General features: G+C 40.7%; 1 protein-coding gene across 2 annotated transcripts in view; it reads right to left on the bottom strand.

The window, feature by feature from the left end:
- The window catches only part of aclyb (ATP citrate lyase b), a 72,920-nt gene that overhangs the window by 8,258 nt on the left and 40,965 nt on the right, over positions 1 to 23,697 (bottom strand). For both annotated transcript variants that reach the window (XM_056253659.1, XM_056253660.1), the window contains 11 exons: positions 22,013 to 22,154; positions 21,690 to 21,858; positions 14,808 to 14,912; positions 14,201 to 14,397; positions 13,240 to 13,321; positions 3,625 to 3,735; positions 3,188 to 3,315; positions 2,051 to 2,144; positions 993 to 1,147; positions 708 to 858; positions 256 to 399 (listed from right to left, as the gene is read on the bottom strand). In XM_056253659.1, coding sequence (XP_056109634.1) covers positions 256 to 399; positions 708 to 858; positions 993 to 1,147; positions 2,051 to 2,144; positions 3,188 to 3,315; positions 3,625 to 3,735; positions 13,240 to 13,321; positions 14,201 to 14,397; positions 14,808 to 14,912; positions 21,690 to 21,858; positions 22,013 to 22,154 — 1,478 coding nt within the window. The remainder of the gene's footprint in view (positions 1 to 255; positions 400 to 707; positions 859 to 992; positions 1,148 to 2,050; positions 2,145 to 3,187; positions 3,316 to 3,624; positions 3,736 to 13,239; positions 13,322 to 14,200; positions 14,398 to 14,807; positions 14,913 to 21,689; positions 21,859 to 22,012; positions 22,155 to 23,697) is intronic.

The raw sequence follows: 23,697 nt of genomic DNA, 5'->3' as shown, positions 1-23,697 counted from the left end.
TAGTACATATTTAGTCAATTTTCAAGCTGTATCTGAGCTGCTCTACGTGTGTGTGTGTGTGTAGGATCTGGGGTTGAGTTGAGCTGGGTGTCCCCCAATATGTTCCCCAAGATGCAGTGTTGAGTTCCACTTCGAAAGGGAACTGAAACATTACATGGAATAATAAATTAAGACTCAAATTTTGCCCTGATATCCCTTCATATAAGTAATCTGGTCTCATGCAGTGTGTTTCTCTCTGTATTTGTGTGTATTTACTGATTTGACTCGATGTCCGATGCCCATAATAAGCATGCCATCTTTCTTCATTTTGTTGACAAACTCCATGGGCAGCAGGCCGCTGTCAAACGCTTTACTGAACTGTTTAGCAGCTGCGTCCAGAGCGCCACCGAATCTATCTCCCTGCAGAACAGGAACAAACAATTCAGTTTCAGATTAAATACAACATTCCTTTTTTAATTATTATATTTCTTAAATGTTTCTTATCATATCAATGTTAAATATCATATATAATCATTATTAAACAAATAATTCAATGGTTTCTTAATGTTTATTGATAACAAATATCAGCAAAATCAAATATGGCCATTCTCTGTTTGCTCATATTTCATATTTGATATGAGGTTTACTGAACTCTTGTTCTTGCCAGACTGTAGCAGAACCGGTTTAGTTAGTAAAGCTGTAGTTGTGTGTATAGTGACTGATCTTACTATCGTCAGAAGTCCAGAGGTCAGACTGGACACCAGGTCTTTACCGGCACGAGCACACACAATGGTGTTATGAGCACCAGATACAGCCGGCCCATGATCCGCAGTCACCATCAAACACATCTCAATGAACTGACATGCGTAACGTGGTAATCTGTCAAAAACACACACGCACTCATGTTTCTAGGCCAGAACTTTATACAAGTAAACAAATAACTGGTCAACACATTTCAATATGAATATAAATATGTACAATGTACATAATGAAGGAATTTTTACGTAACAAACCTCCTCTGGAACCATAGCAGGCCCAGCACTCCTCCTAGACCCATTTCCTCTTTGAACACCTCTGTGATGGGCATACCGGCATATATGAGCTCCTGGCCCCTTTCATCACATATACTGGTCATGAACGACGCAGGTTTTCGAATCAACCCCAGCTCCTACACACAGACACACACGCGTGTAGAGCAGCTAAGATACAGCTTGAAAATGTACAAAATATCTTCAAATTTACTATGTATTTTAGCAGCCAGTCATTTTCATGGCCTTAATTTTATAATGATTCAAGAGACATGCAAAGTTTCCATCCAAATTCTCCACATTTTCTAAAACTTCGACCAAAATTATGCGCATTATCTTGAGGAAGTCCACCCTTATTTTGTCACAGAGCAACTATATGACCAGAAAATTGATGCTCAAAATTTAGCTTTGCCATCACAAAAATAAATTACATTTTAAAATATATTCAAATAGAAAACAGTTCTTTTAAATTTGTAATATTTCGCAATATTACCATTTTGACTGTATTTTTAATTAAATGTATTTGAGCATTGAGTTATGTACTTGGTTAGCATAACTGTCATGATTCCTGTCTTGTGTTCCCCTTGTCTTGTGTGGACTTTTATTATTTCCTGTTTTGTGCTTTGTGTTTGTAGTCCTTTGTAGTTTTTCCTGTTGATTAGTTCATGATTGTTCCCAGGTGTATCTTGTTTCCTCATTACTTAGTTAAGCTTTTTTGTCCCTGTGTATTTATAGCCCTTGTGTTTCACTTGTTACTTTGTCAGTTGTTGTACGTGTAATGGTTGCCTCTGTGATCCCCTGGTTTTGTTCCTTTGTTCCTCGAGTTCTGTTATCTGTTGTATGTTACTTTATTGAATAACCTTGCGTTTAGATCCTCGTCTTCGCCTGCTTTCCTCAGCTCCGTTACAATAACAGACTTTAAAAAAAAAAAAATGTAAGTTTCCAAACTTTTGACAGGTTCTTACAACCGGTTACAATTCATAACTTATTACAGTCAAAGAAAATCTTGATGTACAGAAATAAGGCAATAATGCAGTTCTTACTCTTGCCCAGGAGTAATCCATCGGGACGGTAGGAGGAGGAACTTCCTGTGCAGGAACAATGATTCCATTTGCGACAAGGTCATCATACACAAACCTTCCAAACAAAACAGAGACAACTAACAAATTAGTTAAAGCATTAAAAGGTTGACAGGATTAATTATGGTTGCTGGACTATATTTAAAAATATTTACATTTATCTGACAATAAATCACATTTTGTTTACTACTAGGGGTGGGAAATATAAACAAAAACCGTTTACTACGATAATCTAATAATATTTTGTTCGATAACGATATATATAAAAAAAAACTACTGAAAAAATGGTCCTTTTGACAACTTCCAACATAACAGTAGACCTATTACAAATTTGGTAAATTGATTTTTTCAAAGAAACATAAATATTTACTAAAAAAACACTGTTTTAATTATTTTTTTCTTAATTTTAGCTTTTCTCTTTTTAGCAGATGTTGGCTCAGTAACCATTCATAAGGATTCATCAGACTGATTCAAACCAGTAATGTAAATAAATATTATTCATTAAAAGAACCAGCTCAAATGAGTCATTTGTTCAAAAAAAGTGTTTTTGTTTGAGCGTGAGTGAGAAAACAACTCCATTCAATTCAGACTGCAATTTTGTATTACCAACACATCTATTAATTATATTAATAGATGCTGTGGAGCGGAGAGGCATAACCGAGATAGAAACAATGCGAAAATTGTTAAACGGTGAAAAATCAGTAAAATCACACTTTTTTTTTTTTGTGTCAAATGACATCTGACGTCAAGAATAAAGGTGTGATAACAAATTGAATTTGTCTCTTTTCGGAACGTTAAATTATTGATACTATGTCTGTTGCTCCCCCTTCCCAATTTGTTTGTTTAAATGGATGTTATTTTGTTATATCTAAAGACAATAAAAAGTTGATAACAAAAAAAAAAAAGAATACAGCTGTGAAATTCCTATATTGCCAAAGCCATTCTACACAAAGTACCTGTAATAAAGGGCCTGAATACTGATATTATAAATATCTTTGTTTTACTGTAAACGTTTACTGATGGCAAAAACAATTAAAAATCTTAACTGTAACTTATTTCTCAAATTAAGGGGTCTGAATGCTTCCTCCTTCTCTTACTCACTTGATGACATCCCCCAATTCATCAAAGCTGTTGGGCACAAATGCACCTGCTTCCCGCAGTGCTTGATTTTTGGCCACAGCGGACTCTGACTCTTGATTTGCACATGCTCCCGCATGGCCAAACTGCACCTAAAACATTTAATTTAACACAATACTATGTTAGCAGTTAATTTGGTTTACTTGCACTAACTTGGTTAGGTATTGACACATTAATTGTCTCAACAAATTCAATGGCCTTGCACCGATGCAGCACTTCATGTTGCCATTTTTGGCATGTCCATGAAGCACAAAAGACCAAATGGCATCTTATGTCATTTACTAAGACAGAAGGGTGCTCTCGAACGCCTCCTTTGCATTACAAGAGTGGAGAACCACATGGGCTGAGGGCCAGGGCTAATCTGCAAAAAAAAAGTCTCTAAAGCCATGTAAAAGATGTACCTCAGATGAGAACATGGTGGCACACGTTCCAATACACCAGCACACGACTGGCTTAGTGATTCTGCCATCTGCAATGCCCTGGCAGATGTTATACTCCTCTGTGCCTCCGATCTAAAAGATAGCACACACAATATCATTAGAATTACAGTGCCTTATTACTCAACTCTTATATTACTGTCACAAGTTACAGAATAGTTATGAAAAAAAAAGATTTAGACAAAGAACAAAGCACCAGTGGATTCTACATGAACATGTTAACAAATCTGTCCCTTTTTACAGACATTAAAATAATCTTAATGAGAAATAAAAGGATTGGGGGTGAATTATTTGAAATTATATTATTTTGAAAAGATGCAAAAGGTCAGAGCACCTTGTTGGATTTTGACATGTCTATGATCATCATTTATTGACGAGAGTTTTTTTGGTCAATGCATTTTCAGGTCTTTATATTATGTTTCTAGACGTTAGCTTATAACGTTAGTAAGCAAAGTTTTTTGCATCAAAAAATATTTATCTAATTTGCACTCTGTCTTCACTTCACTTTAATTTTTAAAAAGCATTACTCAAGTAAACTTACACTACAGTGATTTTCGCACCACATCCATGCCCTCCTCTACAGCATGTAATGTGTGTTTTGATGCTCAAGAAGGCCAGCGCTGTATTAGGGCAGGGCTCAACATAAAAAAAAATCCCCACTGGCCCCCGGGGCCAGTAGATCAGAGTTTTGGTGGCCCCTTCTATATTTTTACTGGCCCTGAAAGAAATATAAGGAAAATCACTTTTCCATTAAACTGTAGGCATATTTCTTGTATACATTAGGATTAATCAATACAGCAAAGGGAGTACAGGAATTAAGAGAGAGCCCCTGTATGCAAAAATAACCAAATGTTAGCCTGCAGTAGATTTGTCAAAACCTGCTCTCTCCTCATCTCCATCACTCTTTCTTTTCTTCTCAGTCTCCTCATCTTACTTATGCTTATTAAAGCTAAAGTTATTCATTCAAGAGCTGATTTTCTTTTTGCCTTTTGTTGTTTAATTCTCAGTAATGGCGCAATCCTCAGCATGTTTATTAGACTGGTTCCCCTTTAAGAACGAGTGCAGATCTAATAGTCTACTGATGCACCATATTTTCTCCCAAATATTTCCATAACTACGTCCATTTTAGACATAAACCGTTTAAGTGAATCTCCAAGGTGGTCATTTTGACATATTTTTGTGTATATTTGATCGTTTAGACGCGCACATGAAGCCCAATGTGTAATTTGCTTGTCTCGTTACGGTATGTTTCGGAGCGCGCGCCGCATTTGGAACAGCATCTCTTGCGCAGATTTTTGTGCTTTTAATAGCTCTTTTTATTATTAAACGCGTCCCGCAATTTAGCAGTAGAGACTGCATTTTACAACAATCACCGATCGTGCTGATTCTGTCTTAAAGTTTTAGTTTTAAGGTGAAATGGCAGCGTCCTGCTGCGATGGGAAGGAAGTTGCGCTAGACAGAATGCGGCTATAGTTTTTAATGATTTTACCTCAAATATTCTATAATCTTTGGAAGCCGAAATCTAAAATAAAATCAGAGTAATATCACAGATCTAAAGTGTGCTACGTTTGAATATTTAGTTCTGTCCTCTGCTCTGTGGTCACTCATTAAGCTGGGCTGTCGTGCTGTGCGCACTGTGGCACCGCGTGAGAGATCTCTCTCTATCTGGACTGCGAATAGCAAAAATGCATCACAGACTAATGGTTTAATATTAATATATCCAGGACTCAGCGAGATGGTAAAAAAACAACCCGTCTGATGATCACCCCGCCTACGTGTATTTCTCCAGTACCGACAGCAGAGCCAATAACGTCCGAGCTTAGCGATACAGCGGTCTTTCAAAATTCAGCCCCGGGCTCGTTTAATACCGTGTTTCGGTACCCATCCCTACCAGTGTAGGCCCTACTGTGTTTTCCATGACACTGGGAATGTCCTCTTTCTCGTATCAGCCTCGTAGTAATTTGACATTTTAACACGTTAAAATAACCTGAAGTAACACTAATGGTGTGTTCACACCGAACGCGAATTTAATTATTTGTGCAAGTAGATTACATACAAAGTCAATGCAAAGACGCGAATAGACGCATCATTTGCGCCGGGCGTTGCGAATGACGCGAATTGGGCGACGCGTTTGCCGCGAATGTCTTCCGCGCAAGTTGAACAATTTGAACTCGAGCGAATGTTCAAGCGTCTAACTAGACGCGATAGACGCGTATTTGACGCTCTTGTTCGCGTTCGGTGTGAACACACCATTATACTCTTCGCGCCACTGTGTATGACGTTTGCTGTTTGTTTTGCTGATGGCCAGTCACTGGCCCGCGCGGGCCAGTGACTGGCCAATCAACTTGCCCGACATACTCTTTTACTGGCCCCGGGCCATCGGGCCATTGCTTATGTCGAGCCCTGATTAGGGCCATAAATATTTGAGCCAGTATCAGATTAAAATGAACTGATGCAACCACAAGAATTGCCTCCAAGGACACAATACTTGGCATTGGCGTCGCTTTCAATATAAGATATTTAGAAAAATCGGCAACATGTTGAGAATGATTAAGAAATGAGACGAACAAAAAAAAAAATTCACATTCAATTGCTCAGACACGTCATTAAAAATAAACTTCAGCCATGCGTTTTTAACAGTTCGATCTTTTGGAAGGGTATGCACAGTTTTTGGAGGTGCATATCAAGGACTTTTTTCCATTTCATAATCTCTTTAATAAATTATAACATGTTGAGATGAGTTGAGAAGTTATTTGTCAGAGAGTGTAATAATACAGACTCCTATATAACTCCAATGACAAAATATGAACATTCTGTCACTGTGTTCTCTTACGAGAGGTTCTCTCGTACTGCGTAATATCTTACGCTAGGGGAAAACCTCTTTTCCACGAGATATTGAAGCCAAAAATCATCCTTAAAGGGATACTTCACCTCTGGAAAGATGAATGTGTATTTAAAATGGGTCATTTATGTAGAAGAAATGTGAAATTATTTTTGAATTTGGAGCTTTCTAGACTGAGAAAAGCCAGAAAATGTATTTTTGGCTTATGTGGATGAAAGACAACAACTCCCAGAATGCACTTGCTTTGCTGCCCTAGGAGGCCACGCCTACCCGGTAACAGAGCGCAGTAGTTAAACAACAAGTCTAGGCTACTAGTGAGTCTCCGTGATGAGTCTGCCCGGGATTTCGAGATCGCCCAAAATGTCCGGGATTCGGCTTTTGCGTTCTACAGTCGCCATTCATTATGTTTACTGTGGCGAGCAGGACGAGTGAGGGCCGCAGGAGAACGGCGTGACTACCGATGCGCGACACCTGTGAGACGCACCGGTCTCGTATCTCTCACGGAGGAGCGGGAATTTTCTTTGCAATGTTAAAACACACATCAACCGATCACTTGTTTAGCGTTCATGTAAACACGACATTCAGATTTACCAATCGGAATGAATTCAGTTAGATTGAAACAAAAGGTGTGCATGTAAACAATGAATGGTGACTGCAGAAAGCAAAAGCTGAATCCCAGACATTTTGTATGATCTCGACGGTCGGACATGTCCGGGAAAAAGAGGATGTATGGCAACCCCTACTACTCAGCTTTCTCCTACTAAGTTACTCAGCTTTCTCCACAGAACAAGAGCCTGCTAGCTTAGCTTCCAAAAAAGATGGCTGACACTATGTGTACATTCTGTGAGTGAGATCCCACCCTCTATGGGCGGGTTGAGAACATGCGGAACAGCCCCTATACTACTGGCTGTAGTCTTTAGCCTCTGGCCAAAAAATTTTCCGATGACGCAAAATGATGATTTTTGCGTCATCGGAGGATTTTTTCCAGACAAAAAATACATAAATCTCTCGTCTCAGGGGGATATGAGGGTGGAAAGCACGGTAATTTGAAAATACTACAGGTTTTCTACTAATACAAAGCTTAATGCTAAATCCTGAAGTATCCCTTTAATTTTGTATTAATGTAAAACGCGTTGCGGCAGCATGCAGACATAGGCAAGGCGGCTTGCGTGCCTATTGGCTGTCCTGCGGCAACTGCAGCAGCCTATCGAGAGAGGTCCAATGCTTCGCGCCCACTGTGTCACCTTCCCGCCGAAGTAGGCGTAGCCTAGCCCTATAAATATAGCTCGATGGGCTGATATCACAGATTTTTCATCTCTTCAGCAAAGCTCACGCATCGCTGGATCCGGAGTGAGAAGCCGCGCCGTTGACAAAGCCTTTCTGCTGGACGAGCCTCTGCATCTGAAGTCGCTGGCCTTCATCTCGCCGCCTTCAGTCGCCGTCCTGCTACGCTATCCGGCGTCTACACTCACCTAAAGGATTATTAGGAACACCATACTAATACTGTGTTTGACCCCCTTTTGCCTTCAGAACTGCCTTAATTCTATGTGGCATTGATTCAACAAGGTGCTGAAAGCATTCTTTAGAAATGTTGGCCCATATTGATAGGATTTCTTCTTGCAGTTGATGGAGATTTGTGGGATGCACATCCAGGGCACGAAGCTCCCGTTCCACCACATCCCAAAGATGCTCTATTGGGTTGAGATCTGGTGACTGTGGGGGCCATTTTAGTACAGTGAACTCATGGTCATGTTCAAGAAACCAATTTGAAATGATTCGAGCTTTGTGACATGGTGCATTATCCAGCTGGAAGTAGCCATCAGAGGATGGGTACATGGTGGCCATAAAGGGATGGACATGGTCAGAAACAATGCTCAGGTAGGCTGTGGCATTTAAACGATGCCCAATTGACACTAAGGGGCCTAAAGTGTGCCAAGAAAACATCCCCCACACCATTATAACCACACCACCAGCCTGCACAGTGGTAACAAGGCATGATGGATCCATGTTCTCATTCTGTTTACGCCAAATTCTGACTCTACCATCTGAATGTCTCAACAGAAATCGAGACTCATCAGACCAGGCAACATTTTTCCAGTCTTCAACTGTCCAATTTTGGTGAGCTCTTGCAAATTGTAGCGGAGATGAGTGGTACCCGGTGGGGTCTTCTGCTGTTGTAGCCCATCCGCCTCAAGGTTGTGCGTGTTGTGGCTTAACAAATGCTTTGCTGCATACCTCGGTTGTAACGAGTGGTTATTTCAGTCAAAGTTGCTCTTCTATCAGCTTGAATCAGTCGACCCATTCTCCTCTGACCTCTAGCATCAACAAGGCATTTTCGACCACAGGACTGCCGCATACTGGATGTTTTTCCCTTTTCACACCATTCTTTGTAAACCCTAGAAATGGTTGTGCGTGAAAATCCCAGTAACTGAGCAGATTGTGAAATACACAGACCGGCCCGTCTGGCACCAACAACCATGCCACGCTCAAAATTGCTTAAATCACCTTTCTTTCCCATTCTGACATTCATTTTGGAGTTCAGGAGATTGTCTTGACCAGGACCACACCCCTAAATGCATTGAAGCAACTGCCATGTGATTGGTTGATTAGATAATTGCATTGATGAGAAATTGAACAGGTGTTCCTAATAATCCTTTAGGTGAGTGTATATCCTTTACAATCTGCAAAGTGTGTGCTCGCCGTCGCGACTCACACTCTCTCTCTTTATCTAAAAGAGCAGCGTCTTTTTAAAGATGCTTCATTCCTGTGGCTCGTGTCGAGCCGCACTCAGCGACGGGGACCGCCATTTCATCTGCGTTTCCCGCCTGGGTAAGGATCATGCAGCTCTCGCTGACGGCGGCTGCCATCATTGCGAGCTGTTGCCATGGTGACTCTGAGGACTTGCCTGGCATTTTTCTCTGAGTCTGCACTTCCACCCGCTGTAGTGCCGCGCCGTAAAAGCGCCGTACTCAGCGGGTCCCCGAGCCTTCTCCAGCCCATGAAAGCCCGCCGGTTCGCCCGCCAGCTTCACCAGCTTCACTCGAGTCGCTCACTGACGGACAACGGTCGCCGCGCGCCGCCGCTTCCGCCATTAATGACGACGAGATAGCTGCGTCTGTAGAGAAGCCCAGCTGCTCTATCCTGGCGTCGGACAGTGAGGGTTGGGCGAGCTCTGTGGACCTCCCCCCTTCTGTCCGTGAGTCGTCAGGGAAACGGGCCAGCATCAAAACCGCGGCTAGCTTTCTTTACATTATAAGAAAGCTACCCCGCCCCCGCCCCCGCCCCCCGTGGGCATGAGTCACCGGCGAAATGAGGAAAGAGTGTGTTTTAGTCCCGCCGAGGCCGGACCAATCTCCATTTCTTAAACATTTCTCAGCTCCTCTTAGTTTGAGCGGCTGAAAATGTCAATATTGCAGCAATGAGCCTGTTGTATAACACGCACACTTGCAAACAAACGGCGACACACACAAAACTGTGATGACGCTCTCTAAACCGAGGCTAGCTTTCTTTACGTTATAAGAAAGCTACCCCGCCCCCCGTGGGCATGCGTCACTGGTGAAATGAGGAAAGAGTGTGTTTTAGTCCCGCCGAGGCCGGACCAATCTCCATTTCTCAAACATTTCTCAGCTCCTCTTAGTTTGAGCGGCTGAAAATGTCAACATTGCAGCAATGAGCCTGTTGTATAACACGCACACCTGCAAACAAACGCCGACAGACACAAAACTGTGATGACGCTCTCTTATCTGCTCGAGCTAATGTCGTTTCCCCCTGTGGCTCAGTGGCGGAACCCAAAGCCTTCGCGCGAGGTCACTTCACCCGTGTTCGATCCCGGCTCTCGCAGCAGATAAAATTTAGTCTCGCCGTGGCCAGACTTCCACCAAAACTTTTCGCTCGTTCAGTTCCAGAAAATGCGACTGCAGAAAAATCATATAAGCATTGTATTTTCTGGTATTCCGGCCACAGCCGATGGTGTTATGAGTGTAATAAAATGCCCACAGCCCAGTGTTCATTTCTACACACAAACACAGCCCGCCACGGTACAGGGCTCGCACAAATGAAATCGACGCATGTCAATTGTGCATTAAATGTAGTGAATGTGCCCACAACCCAGTGCCCACAAACACTGCACACTGCATGTACCACGGTTTCTGTAAAACGAAACCAACACAAGTCTTCCTAGCCTCCTAGGAAAACGACGGTGTTTAAGTCTTGCCGCGGCCAGACTTCCACCGAAACTTTTCGCTCGTTCAGTTCCAGAAAATGCGACTGTTCCAGTGTATTTTGCAGTAAGCAAGCCGGTACCACGGCCCGCTTGCCTGCACACAAATGCCGTTTCCACGGTGACCCAGATAAATCACATAAGCAGTGTATTTTCTGGTGTTCCGGCCACAGCCGATGGTGTTATGAGTGTAATAAAAATGCCCACAGCCCAGTGTTCATTTCACATGTCCCACGGTTTCTGTAAAAACGAAACCAACACACATACAGTCAGCTCTGGCCGACGGTGTTTTCAGTGCAGTAAATGTGCCTGCTGTCCCGCGCCCACATTCACTCACAGACATGTTAAGCCCCACTGGGCTCGCCCCGCTCGCTCTCTCTCGATTTGGCATCCTCGCCCGGAGCTGTGGTCCCTGCACGCATGGGCCATCAACAGGTACCCGCAAATCTCCCCGAGGGAGTGTTAAACACGATCACGCAGGCTAGAGCGCCGTCTACTAGACGACTCTATGCCTCAAAATGGTCAGTGTTTGCTGGCTGGTGCAAAGCCCGAGGCTTTTCACCCCCAGACTGCGGGGTTACGGAAGTGCTCTCCTTCCTTCAAGAGTTGAGTTTATGTGCCGGCCATATCTGCGTTTACAAAACCCGCGACTGGCCAGTCACTGGGGAAAAATGATCTGGTCATCCGCTCCCTTAAAGGAGCTAAGAGGTTAAATCCTACCAGACCCCGCTCAATCCCCATGTGGGACCTTTCCACGGTTCTGGAAGCCATGAAAGGTGCCCCGTTTGAGCCGATCCATCTGTCGGACATGAAACACCTGTCGTTCAAGACAGCGTTTCTTATGGCTCTCGCTTCAGTAAAGCGCATAGGGGATTTGCAAGCGCTCTTGGTGAGCGCGACGTGTTTGGAATTTGGGCCAAATGACTCGAAAGTCATACTCAAACCAAGACACGGATATGTGCCTAAATCCCTCAACACAACGTTCAGGGCCCAGGTTATTTCCCTGTCCGCCCTGCCGGTTTATAACGAGGAGATGGACGCGAGCTTCCTTTGCCCAGTCAGGGCATTAAGAGCTTATGTGTCTCGCTCGTCCGTTTTCAGACAGACTGAGCAGCTTTTCGTTACGTTCAGCGGTCGTGCTAAGAGACTAGCCGCGTCGAAACAGAGCCTATCCAGATGGATAGTTGACGCCATAGCGCTGACATACACGTCAAAGGGCCTTAAGTGCCCTTTAGGTGTTAGAGCGCACTCCACAAGAGGCATGGCCTTGTCGTGGGCTTGGTCTAGCGGGATTACCTTGCAAGATCTGTGCAGATGGTGGCAGGCTGGGCCTCCCCATCTACATTTATAAGGTTTTATAACCTAGAGGTTCCCGCCTTACAGGCTAAACTACTATCGGTATAAAATCAAGTACTGTCTGCCCCGCTGCTTCGGCGCAGAATACTACAATCGCTTGAGCACCGCTCGCTGACCGATAAAATTACCCCATGGGCAAAAAGTAAGACCCATACTGTTACACAGTTCAGGCCGAATGTTTTCACCCTGACTGTGTGAAACACTGTGACAGTGATTAGCTCCTTTGGGATGCTAACTTATTGGGAATGACGCTGTTAGCCTCTCTTCTCAGACTCTCTGTGAGTCCTTGGTGATTGTGCACTATATGAGCCCCGGGCACCTTGGGACTTTGGTGTTGGATCCCAGCACGCACGGCGTTTTTACACTGTGTTCCCCTAGCGTAAGATATTACACAGTATGAGAGAACCTCTCGTAAGAGAACGTACTCGGTTACTAACGTAACCCCGGTTCTCTCTAGAAGAGGGAACGAGTACTGCGTATCTTGCCGTGCCTGCAACACGCTCTGGTTCGCTTCGGTGATGAAAAACCAGTGATATCAGCCCATCGAGCTATATTTATAGGGCTAGGCCACGCCTACTTCGGCTGGAAGGTGACGCAGTGGGCGCGAAGCGCCCCCATTGGACCGTCACCAAAGGGCCTCTCTCGATAGGCTGCTGCAGTTGCCGCAGGACAGCCAATAGGCACGCAAGCCGCCTTGCCTATGTCTGCATGCTGCCGCAACGCGTTTTACATTAATACAAAATTAAGGATAATTTTTGGCTTCAATATCTCGTGGAAAAGAGGTTTTCCCCTAGCGTAAGATATTACGCAGTACTCGTTCCCTCTTCTAGAGAGAACCGAGGTTATGTTAGTAACCGAGTACGTTTCTGTATGTACAGGCCTCTGAGACTGTATTATTTAGGGAACTGTCGTAAATATCTTTGTTCCAGACCAGTGTTATGAGAGTCTCTTCAATATCATAGGTATTTAATTCTTAGAACTAGGTCCACATGTTGCACACTTATCTGTCCATCCAAGACCACTGAGGAGTTTTAGCATTTAATGAATACAAATCTGTGTAAATATAAATTTGATGTGAAAATGCCTTTTTTTGTTTCATAATTATGACATAATCGTGATTAGAGGCGCTCAAATCTTTCCCATGATCGACATCATCTCTCACCTCTCCCAGAACGACAATCATCTTGACGCCTGGAGTGTCCTGATATCTGAGCACATGGTCCATGAATGTAGAGCCTGGGAATCTGATTATAAGAGCGACATAGTAGTCATTTTAGTTGCTGATCTGTTTAGCTCAATCAAGTAATAATTAGTACTTTCTGAATCCTGCTTTAATTGAGCTTATCCCAATCTACTGTATGTCCGTCAAACAAAATAACGCCGTGAGTCAGCTTGTTTGCTGATGTACCTGATGATTTTGGAATAAATTACTTTTTTACAGTTTATCATTGGGCAAAATCAGAAAACACAAGCTTTTGTATCAGGATGTTATGCTGAAACACTAAATATAACGGTAGAAGACGAGAAAACAGTAAAAGTACAGGGGGAAATTCACCCAAGTGTCAAGAACAGTCATAAATATTGACATTAACACACAGGAAAAATGTGTAATGGATGCACTAATTATGCAAAAATGAGTAAATAATGCGGGGGTTTTTTGTGTGTATTTTTCTTAAAATAATGTCCTTCGGTTGCATGACATGTTATTTATAACTGAGCACAGAGATGTTGAAATCAGAGATTCACACAGGATTCCATTCAGCATACTTCTGTTTTTCAAATAAAAACAAATAATCCATGTATAAGTAAAAGAAATAAAAATACAGAGTGTCTAAAATGAAGGTTTAAAATAAAGAGGTGTCAGTGTCATAATGAATGACAAGTCTGATCCTTGCTATTTCGATATTACGGCTGGATTTCATAACAACACCTTTAAACCATAGTTAAAGGAATTTGTTAGACAAAGAGTTTTGTATGTGTCTGACAGTTCAGTAAACTCGACGGACAAAATGGCGGATAGCAACAATGCTTCTCAAGCAGCGATCTGATTGGATATTTGAGCTGTCAGTCGTTTATTTATCATAAGGTCGAATCACAAGGACAGGACATGCTCTGTTTGTCACCTGTCTCCTCCAATAGCAACTCCCTCATAAACCCCGTCTGTAGTGTGCGAGATGATGTTGTTGAGTTCATTGGACATCCCTCCTGAGCGGGACACATACGCCACGCTGCCCGGCCTGTACAGCTTTGATGCCAGGATATTGTCAAGCATTCCGCCTGTGTTCCCGATCTTAAAGCAGCCTGGCTTTATACCGCCAACCTAAAACACACATTGAGAGAATCTCATGAAAAAAAAACAAATATTTTGCAGAAAGAAAATTAATGAACATTTTAGGACCATGAAAGACATTACTACACTCCCATGGATGTTTGTATGGACTTTTGAGTTTGTTTGTTATTCTCATTATTGTCAGTGGTGATCTGCCTGCTACTGCAATACAGGTAAAAATGTGCAATGCTACCAGTTTATAAATCAACTAATCAGAGTATTGTCTGATCAACCAGTTGGATGTATAGAGCTATAGGCTATGTCATGTTCAGAACTTTCAGGAGTAAAACACAAATGACAGACAGGCTTTCTGAGATGTATGCTAATGTTGATATTCAGCTATAAATATGTATATTAAACATAATAGCTATACAAATACTCAAACATTTTGAAATACTCACAGTTGCAGGTCCAATGATAGTGACGCCCTTTTCATCGGCTGATTTGATGAGTTTGCGGGTCAGAGCTTCAGGAATGCCTTCAGCTATGATAGCTATAGTGTGTATCTAATAACACAAAATCACTCAAATCAGTGCAAACATTCACAACAACTCGGGCTCAATTGCGCTTTTTACAAAATGTCCTCTTATGATGTTCAATGTTAAAAGGTACCTTTTCCAATTAGAAAAATCATTTGAATGTTTGAAATTTCACAGTAAACTCATGCAAGATTTCAAACATTCTATCAAACAAAGAATATCTTAAATATCTTAATACCTTAAAGTGTTAATAAATTACGTTAAGCTAAATTCTAATGTATGCTAGGATTTAATTACATTCAGAAAAGTAAGGTTGACAGTTTCAGATCTATTTATTAATGTTGGATTAAGGGAATACCAGTGTGTGTGTATATATATATATATATATATATATATATATATATATATAACATAGATGGATACTTTAAAAAGAAGTTACTTTTAAAAGTATCCATCTATGTTACATATATATAGGTAGTGATTTCAGACAGCTTAAGTTGACCTGAGGGCAAACCACTGTAGTGCACACCAGTGTTCTCCAGACACAGGATAGAGCAGAGCGGCCCTCAGGCATGGGCCTTAATGAACATGTAACTGGAGTAAAGTGTCATTTTGTATCGATTTTCCGTCACTTGCAGCAAGACAACACAGAAGAGTAGCGCATCCTAATCTCTTATTAATGAAAGTGAAAGTGAATGTGAAGGTCAAGTATGGTAACCTATACTCAGAATTTATCCTCTGGATTTAACCCATCCAAGTTAGTGCACACACATTAAGGGTAGTGAGTAGTGAACACACACGCACTGTTAAATGAGAATTATATTCCAATGTGAATTATTAAATTAAATTAATATCAAGCATGCAAAGTACACACAACATATCAGTTCTAGCATTGCCAACTTGACATCGCAGCCTATTTATCATCATCAACAACAACGAAATGTCAGTAAATCAAACAAAAAAATTGCACAGCTCAATTTAAATTGTCTGCTGTACAGTACAGGGTTGTTTGTTCTATAGACCTCAGTCAGGGAAGCGCAATATTACATTTTTTGACAGGAATGAAAATGAGGCTGTGAGGGAGAGAATAGTTCAATGACTTGTACGGTTGTTTAACAATCTGATTGTTCAGCTCACAAAATTAAAAATAAATATTCAGTAGACAAAAACTCCATAAAAGAGTTTAAAAATTAAGAAAATTATTTGATCTAGGAGCTTTATACACTGTGCCCCATTGTAAAGACTGCACGTCTTTCCCTCACAGCCTCGTTTTCATCTGCGTTAAATTCTATATGGTGTATAACCTGACTAATGTCTATTAAGAAATTTACACGATTTATACACCGATGCAACTTGTGTTTTTTCCCCTCTCTCAACAATGCATTTTTTACCCAGTGCAATATATATTCAGGACAAGTGCAACTTTCTTATATAAATTACGGTAATTCTTTAACCAGGCAAAAGAAATAACCTCTCATCCTAGTTTAAACCAAAGGGAGAAGGCCAAAAGATGCAACCTGCGACACAAACAAGGTTAATGGCATAACTCACACTAGTCCACAGGACTACCTTAGAAAGTCTAAAAAGACTAAACCGACAAGACCTGTAAATCACCAATGTGCTTTTCAGAGGCCAGAGGCAATAGCAGCACAGTCTCGCAAACATGCTGACTGCAACCTTTGGAATGGAGGGACCGTGAGTGCCTCTAGTACAAGCAATAGGTCCTAAACAGGAACAAGAAAAGGACAAGAGGGCACCAGCCTGTGCGTGCACCCCACTTGGCAATTTATGCACATCACCACTGAAGTCCGTCCTCATGAGGACAATGACTTGAGGACATGTCTGCCTTAAAAGCTTCTCAAGTGTACTACCAAAGGCAAAGTGTACGACCAAAAGCTCCAGGCAATTTATGTTCCATAAGGTCTACCTGGCTGTCTTAAAGACCTTGGACTGGCTTCTTTTGCAAAGGCATCCCTCAACACAGAGTCCGGCAATAGAATGACAAGTTACCCAAATGGGTAATGCCTGCTGTTTCTGCCATTAAGCCCCACATGTGAAGCCCCTGTCGGGACAAAAGCGAGTGTACTAATGCGTGCCAGGACCAGTCGCGTTTCCACTGTCACTTCCGGGGCTTGATCGGGCCTCATCTGGGCTATTCCCCTGGGCCAACGCCAAGGGCCATGGATTTTTGGCCCGCTGAATACCTTGGTCCAAAGCGGGCCAACAGGGGCTTGAGGAGTGGTTATGAACAGAGGTGGATTTAGGAGACAGTCAACACCACTGCTCATTTTTCATGTTATTATATCAGGCTACCAGCTAACTTCAAAATTTAAGACATTTTAAACAATTTTCAGCTCAAAACTCACTTTTAGACACCAGCGAGTGTTTTAAATAACTTCCTTGCGATCCGATGGGGATTCTGATCACAGTATGAGGCAGCAATATATCTATATGCGATGCTGAAGGCTACTTATGCTAACCATTGCGATAATAAATGCATATGTTTCTGGAAAATACCATAGACTGCTTGAAGAACATAGACAAATCATATATGATTATAATCGTGTATTTATTTGGTTTTATGTTTTATCGGTCTCTTCCCTGTGCCTTTGTTGATACCAGACTAATGCATCCGCATGTCATAACATGGACTCAGGTTAACTCGCATAACTAATAACTCCTGCTTTCTTCTCATGAGCTACCTCTCTTGCTCTGGCTGACAGGATAACAATATAGAGAGACGGAGAGATCGCTCAAACCTCCTCAGATCGCAATCATTGCATAATTTCGTGGAAAATTTATAGAAATCCTCAGAAATGTGACGTAACCATGATATTTTATCAATATTTTTCTAAATGTGTAAGCCTTTGAACTTAAAAGACTTAATGGAGTTGCTTTGTGCATTCCTGGAATTGCAAATAAATGGAAGCAGGTGCAACCGAATAGGTATGTGTTCTCTTTTTATATGAAATGGTAAATATCAGTTTGATTGAGCATGTGCACTTCTGACAGAAATGAATAAATTACTGTTACTGTAACATTTTTATTCTAAAGCATTGGTCAAATATTGATGCTGGAATTTTTAAGTCCTCCAGTGGTGAAAATCAAGTTTTTAAATGTTGTTTATATGTCTATGTGGTGTTTTTGATATGCTTTAAGACAAACCATGTGCAAATTCATAAGTCAACACCATTGCCGAGTATTTTCTCCTTAAAACTGCAGTGAACCAAAGACAGTCTCAAAAACATGGTTTGAAATCGCTGGTGTTTCTGACGTCACAAACTACCTTGTAACCAGTCATATCAATGACTGGATCTTTGAGCTGGTGTGAGTGAGTGAGCTGGTTTGCATATTCATAGAACCACATATACTAAATGAGGCAAGGGTGTAGAGTTACATTCAAGCTATTTTAAGGCATGAAGATTTTTTTTCAAGGAAAAAAGTTTAAATATCTAATTTTGGTGATCAAAGATGAGTTTTAAAGGGACAATGTGTACTTTTTTAGGTATTTTATTATCTAAAATCAATATTTTTATTCATAAATATGTCCTCAATGGTGTACAAATACCTCTGCCAATTATCTGACTTATCCTCGTAAACGAAGAATTTATTATCTTTATATACATGGGACGGGTAGGTCCACGGAGGCTTCCATGTAGTTCCGCCATCTTGAAAAACTATAATAGCAGAGAGGGACAAAAAGTACTAGGCCAATGCATTTCCACAACGCGTTTTCGTTCAGAGCCAGCGTGACGTAACTGAAAGCAGCAGAAACGGAGGAGCAGAGCAGTGAGAGGCGCTTGTCACTGCCCCGGCAAGTTTCACAGTCAGTAATTCATACTGTAACATTCGTTTGTTCATTGTGTCAAGTTGCAGTTTGTTTGAAATAACAAACCTGTTCACCCGAAGGAACACTCGACGAAGTGCTATTAGAAGACATCCTGTCATAGCTTTTTGGTACATAACGGCTACCGTAGATACAACATGCATTTGAAAAAGCTAGGCGCTGGAGAGCACAATTCGTTTGAATGCAAAATACAATTTCACCGCTAGATGGGAGAAATTCCTACACATTGTTCCTTTAAAGGCAGGGAAGGCAGAAATCCCCAAAAATACTTTTTTCCAAATTTGTTTAAACTGTCTTTATATATCAATGCATAATTAAAATGTAAGTAATCTGGAAAAGAAATTATAAAAATCGAGTGTCTGTAGTCCTCTCAGGACTGCAATAAACACAGCTCATTATTCCATTCGGGACGAAAGAAAATATTGGCTGGGGCGACTGTCACTCTCCCTCGCTACCATGGATACCACCTCTGCTGATACAGGAGCAGCCCAAATGCGCGCACCCGTTTGAAGAGGCACGGAAGCTTGTAATAACAATTATGGCAGAGAAAGAACAGTCAAAATTCTCAGTACCTGCATATACAGGCAGCGAAGTCAAACAAGTAAAAAAAAGGAAGACAGTATTTGAAAAGGCTATGAACAAAAAGTATTTGGATAAATCAAGAAATCATACGAGAGTCAATATCGGCGTGGCTTTCCAGCGGTGGCGACAACTGAGGGATCTCAAGGGGCTGAAAAGTGACTCCATGATGGCATTATTTCTGCTGGACAGGTAATCTCGCTGTTTTCATTTTGATGGCATTTATTTTTTCATGAAGCATGTATCAGTAGCACACGTAGCTACCTAATATAGCTACCTAACGTTACGTAGCATAACTAACGTTACACTGGCTTAGCTATGACAGTGTAACTTTGGTGTCGACTGTTATAACGTTACTGTTAGTGAGCCAGGGTTGAGACGATAAATAATCAATAGGCCTATCTGCAGTTGAAAGCTGTTTTGTTTAATTTCGCCAAATCTAACTTTAGGTTAAAAAGTTTAGGGGATCTATTTTTATACCTAGCTTTACGCTCTGCCAAAACTTTGTTCCTATGTTCACCGTGAACTCTACCTGCTCCGTTTTTTCACGTTTGGTTTGTTGTTATATGCTCTACATATGTTTACCTATGTCTTTATGTTGTATCTGTATGTGTTACACAATATATGTTGTGTGTGTGTTATATTATCTTGTGTCTGCAATGCAGTTGTGAGAAGGTGTTTGAGTGTATGTTACTCAGTTTATCTGTAAACAATACATCAGAGCCAACAGTGCTTTCATCGTGGAAGCTCTTACATGCAAAACACCTGTATATGTTATGAATCTTACAAATTCACCTTCATCACAGTGTAACTGATAGTAACGGCAAACGTGTATCAATGAAGCCATTTATAGCTTTGCCTTATATTGAGTTTGATTCGGTTACGAGCTAGTAAAATATTTTAAACTTTACCAGTATCGATATGCGAGCTTGATGGTGTGTACTAACAGCCATGTTAATTGTTTATATTCATACTGATAAAGTTAGTTATTTTATTACTTGTGATTCTGACATGATGTCACTACATGCACTGCGCTCCTCTCTGCTCGGCACTGGTAAACGCGTCCGACACTTCCAGCTGAGCGAACATTTGTATCGTGCGTTCATGTATTTTGGGGGCGTGGCTTTGGAAGGAGCCGAGAAGGGAGGGGGTGGGAGTTAATGGAATAATGAGCTGTGAGAGGATTAGAGACACTCGATTTTTATAATTTCTTTTCCAGATTACTTGCATTTTAATTATGCATTGATATATAAAGACAGTTTAAACAAATTTGGAAAAAAGTATTTTTGGGGATTTCTGCCTACCCTGCCTTTAAGGGATAAAATTATTGACTACAGGGGGACTTTAAGTCTTTAAGTAAAAAGCATTCGCTTCTGTTAAGGGCTGGTTTCAGGGTAGCGCTGCGGGGCTACTGACCAGACAGTGGAAGCGCAACTCAATTTAGGCCTCGGTGCTTGAGGTCCGAGGCTATTGGCCCCGCACGGCACGCTGTTAGCCCTGGCTCGCACTGGGCAGACAGTGGAAAAGTGGCTATAGACTCCTCCAAGTGGGCTAGATTCAACCTCCTCATGAATAACAGAGGGTGAATGCTGCTGCCCCTCTTTTTAACCCAAAAGTATCACTTGTAAAGGCCGCAGGTGGCAAAAAAAATGGAGAATAGTGACTTAGATTTGAATATAAATTAAAATAAATTGAAATTTAAAGAAATTCATATAACTAATCTTTTTATGTAGAAAAGCAATCAATATAAACATTGAACGTCGTCAACTAGACAAAGCCTTGTTTGAAAGTTTGGAAAAAGATTTGAAAGGCCTTTAAGTTTGGAGGTTTATATGCCATACGGACAGAGAACAAAAAAAATTTCATTGTGAGTTCATGAACAAAATATATTTACATTTATTTATCTAAACTAATGTTAATTTTCAACTGCTCACTATAAATCCCATTTCATTTATTCATTAATTTTAAATAACATAGACAAGGGAACATCAACAAAGAATGCTTTAAATAATGCTTTAAAAGTGTTAGTCCTTTTTAGTTAATATAATATCCCCAATACCTAATGCATTAACTAATGCTTAACAAATCGAAAATTTCTGTTGGATGTGGCCAACTCAAATTCAAACTCACAAATTGAAAGGAAATCAATTCAGAAACTCTGAACAAAACAACATTGGGCTTGGTTTATATGTGCATCAAGGAGAAATCTGGCATTAAATTGATGTGATTCTGAACAGGCTTCAGAGATGATCACTGCTGCGAGGCGTTCTCATAGCATTAGCTACTCACACAGCATTGAAGTGACCGTAATGAAAAAAACTTTATTAGCTTTATTTACCAGCTAACGGAAACCCAGGGCTGTCAATATGGGATTTTACCTGAGGATACTGCAACGTTTCCATGGTGCTGTCGAAAGCCGAACGAAGGGAGGCAAAATTTATGAGCACATCAACGTCTGGATGTTTCTTCATAGCATCGGCCATATTCTTGTAGACCGGGAGTAAGATCTCCTTATGACCCCAGTAAAACTTCTGCTTGTGGTCACCACTGAAACATACAAACATGCCCTCAAATCCCATTTGACAATCCTCAGTGCCATGATGAGCTGAATAAAGCAAGTATTAGAGATGATACAAGTTATATAACATTGGACAGTTTGATCGTAAACACTCAGCCCAAGATGTTGTTTAAATGTATTTACGTGAAGGGGTAGACCATTGCGACAACAGAGGGTTCATCACGTGAACACACGTAATCAAAGTCCAACATTCCCTGAACTGCCCGCGTCTGCATGCCCCACACAATTGCCTTGGTCTGCCTGCTGAAGAGAGTCGTGGGTTTAGCTAAAGGGGTAGAGAGACAAACATTACACTTAAATTCAACTCCAAGTCATTTATCTACTTAATTTCACAAATCAAAACTATGTAAATAAATAAATGACCATTCAGTTTTGCTAAGCACAAAGAGCTGCAACATTGTTTACAAGTGTCTAGATGAAAATGAAAAACAAATAAAAAACAATTGACTTCAATAAGGGCGTGAAAAGACTCCAAGAAACATGAAAAAAGGACACGGAAAATGAGAATTAGACACATGCGTAAGGGAGCAAACAAAAGAACAAATATATAGTTAAGGAAATAAAGATTAAAAATGCACATATTAATTTGGGATTTGATGTTTAAAAAGGCTTTCAATGTATTTTAATATATTTAAAAAAATATTTTAGGTGAAGTGACCGTATTAAACCCAGCCAGATCTAAGTTCACCATGTTTGTTTTATAGATATGTGTATAGCCTTAAACTGACTAAATGTAAGTACTTTTTCTTAAATTAGTGAATTCTGGAGAGGGCCATTAGGGTACATGTGTACCATTTAAAGTGATACTCAACCCAAAAATGAAAATTCTGTCATCATTTACTCACCTTCAAGTTGTTGCAAACCTGTATGAGTTTCTTTCTTCTGCTGAACACAAAGGAAGATATTTTGAAGAACGATTGGAACCAAACAATCGTAGTATAGTAGTACTTCCATAGTAGAAAAAAAAACTGTTTGGTTCCATTCGTTCTTCAAAATATCTTCCTTTGTGTTCAGCAGAAGAAAGAAACTCATACAGGTTTGCAACAACTTGAGGGTGAGTAAATGATGACAGAATTTTCATTTTTGGGTGGAGTATCCCTTTAAGCCCATCTGTGTACCAAATTAGTCCACTATGTGTGTTTTAATGAAAATGCTTTGTCATAAGCTGCAGTATAACATGTATACTTCACTGTTACAGAGTAGATGAAAAGCAGTATGTAAAAAGATAAGTATATTAAAATTCACAGTATTCATAAACCAATTGGCAAAAAGTACCTACTACTACTAGTACTACTACTACTACTACTACTACTACGGCCTAGGATGTACTCCAGAAAGTTTAATAAAATAGTGGAAAGTTGTGACCAGTCAGGTCTTTATAAGGTAGCCTGACTGATCAAAAAATTGCACTGTTTTATTAATAAAACTTTAATTTGTCAAATCTTTAAATCTTTTTTACAGCTTTGACAAATTCAGCAATTCGTTATTTTCCCTATAGACCTGCACTGAAATTGCTTTAAGACAGCCAATCAAATTACAGACAGCCATTTTAACAAGAGAGACAAGACTGGTCTATGGTCTAGTAGTGTTTTGCCATTGATTTGCTATGTGTTATATTGGTGCTATGATATTATCATAGTATCGTATGCAAGCAGTATGTTAATTCAAATATATAGCCTGTGGTATTTGAGCTGAACAAAAATGTCTTTTTTTCATACAATGAAAGTCATTGGAGTCCAAAGTTGTTTAGACTCCAACTTTCCTCAGAATGTCTTGTGTGTTTGACAGAAGAAAGTTATTCATAGAAG

The sequence above is a fragment of the Rhinichthys klamathensis genome, unplaced genomic scaffold, assembly GCF_029890125.1.
Source record: "Rhinichthys klamathensis goyatoka isolate OS25496 unplaced genomic scaffold, OSU_Roscu_1.1 h1tg000108l_1, whole genome shotgun sequence".
Classification (NCBI taxonomy): domain Eukaryota; kingdom Metazoa; phylum Chordata; class Actinopteri; order Cypriniformes; family Leuciscidae; genus Rhinichthys; species Rhinichthys klamathensis.
This window is presented reverse-complemented; position numbering and strand designations above follow the sequence as displayed.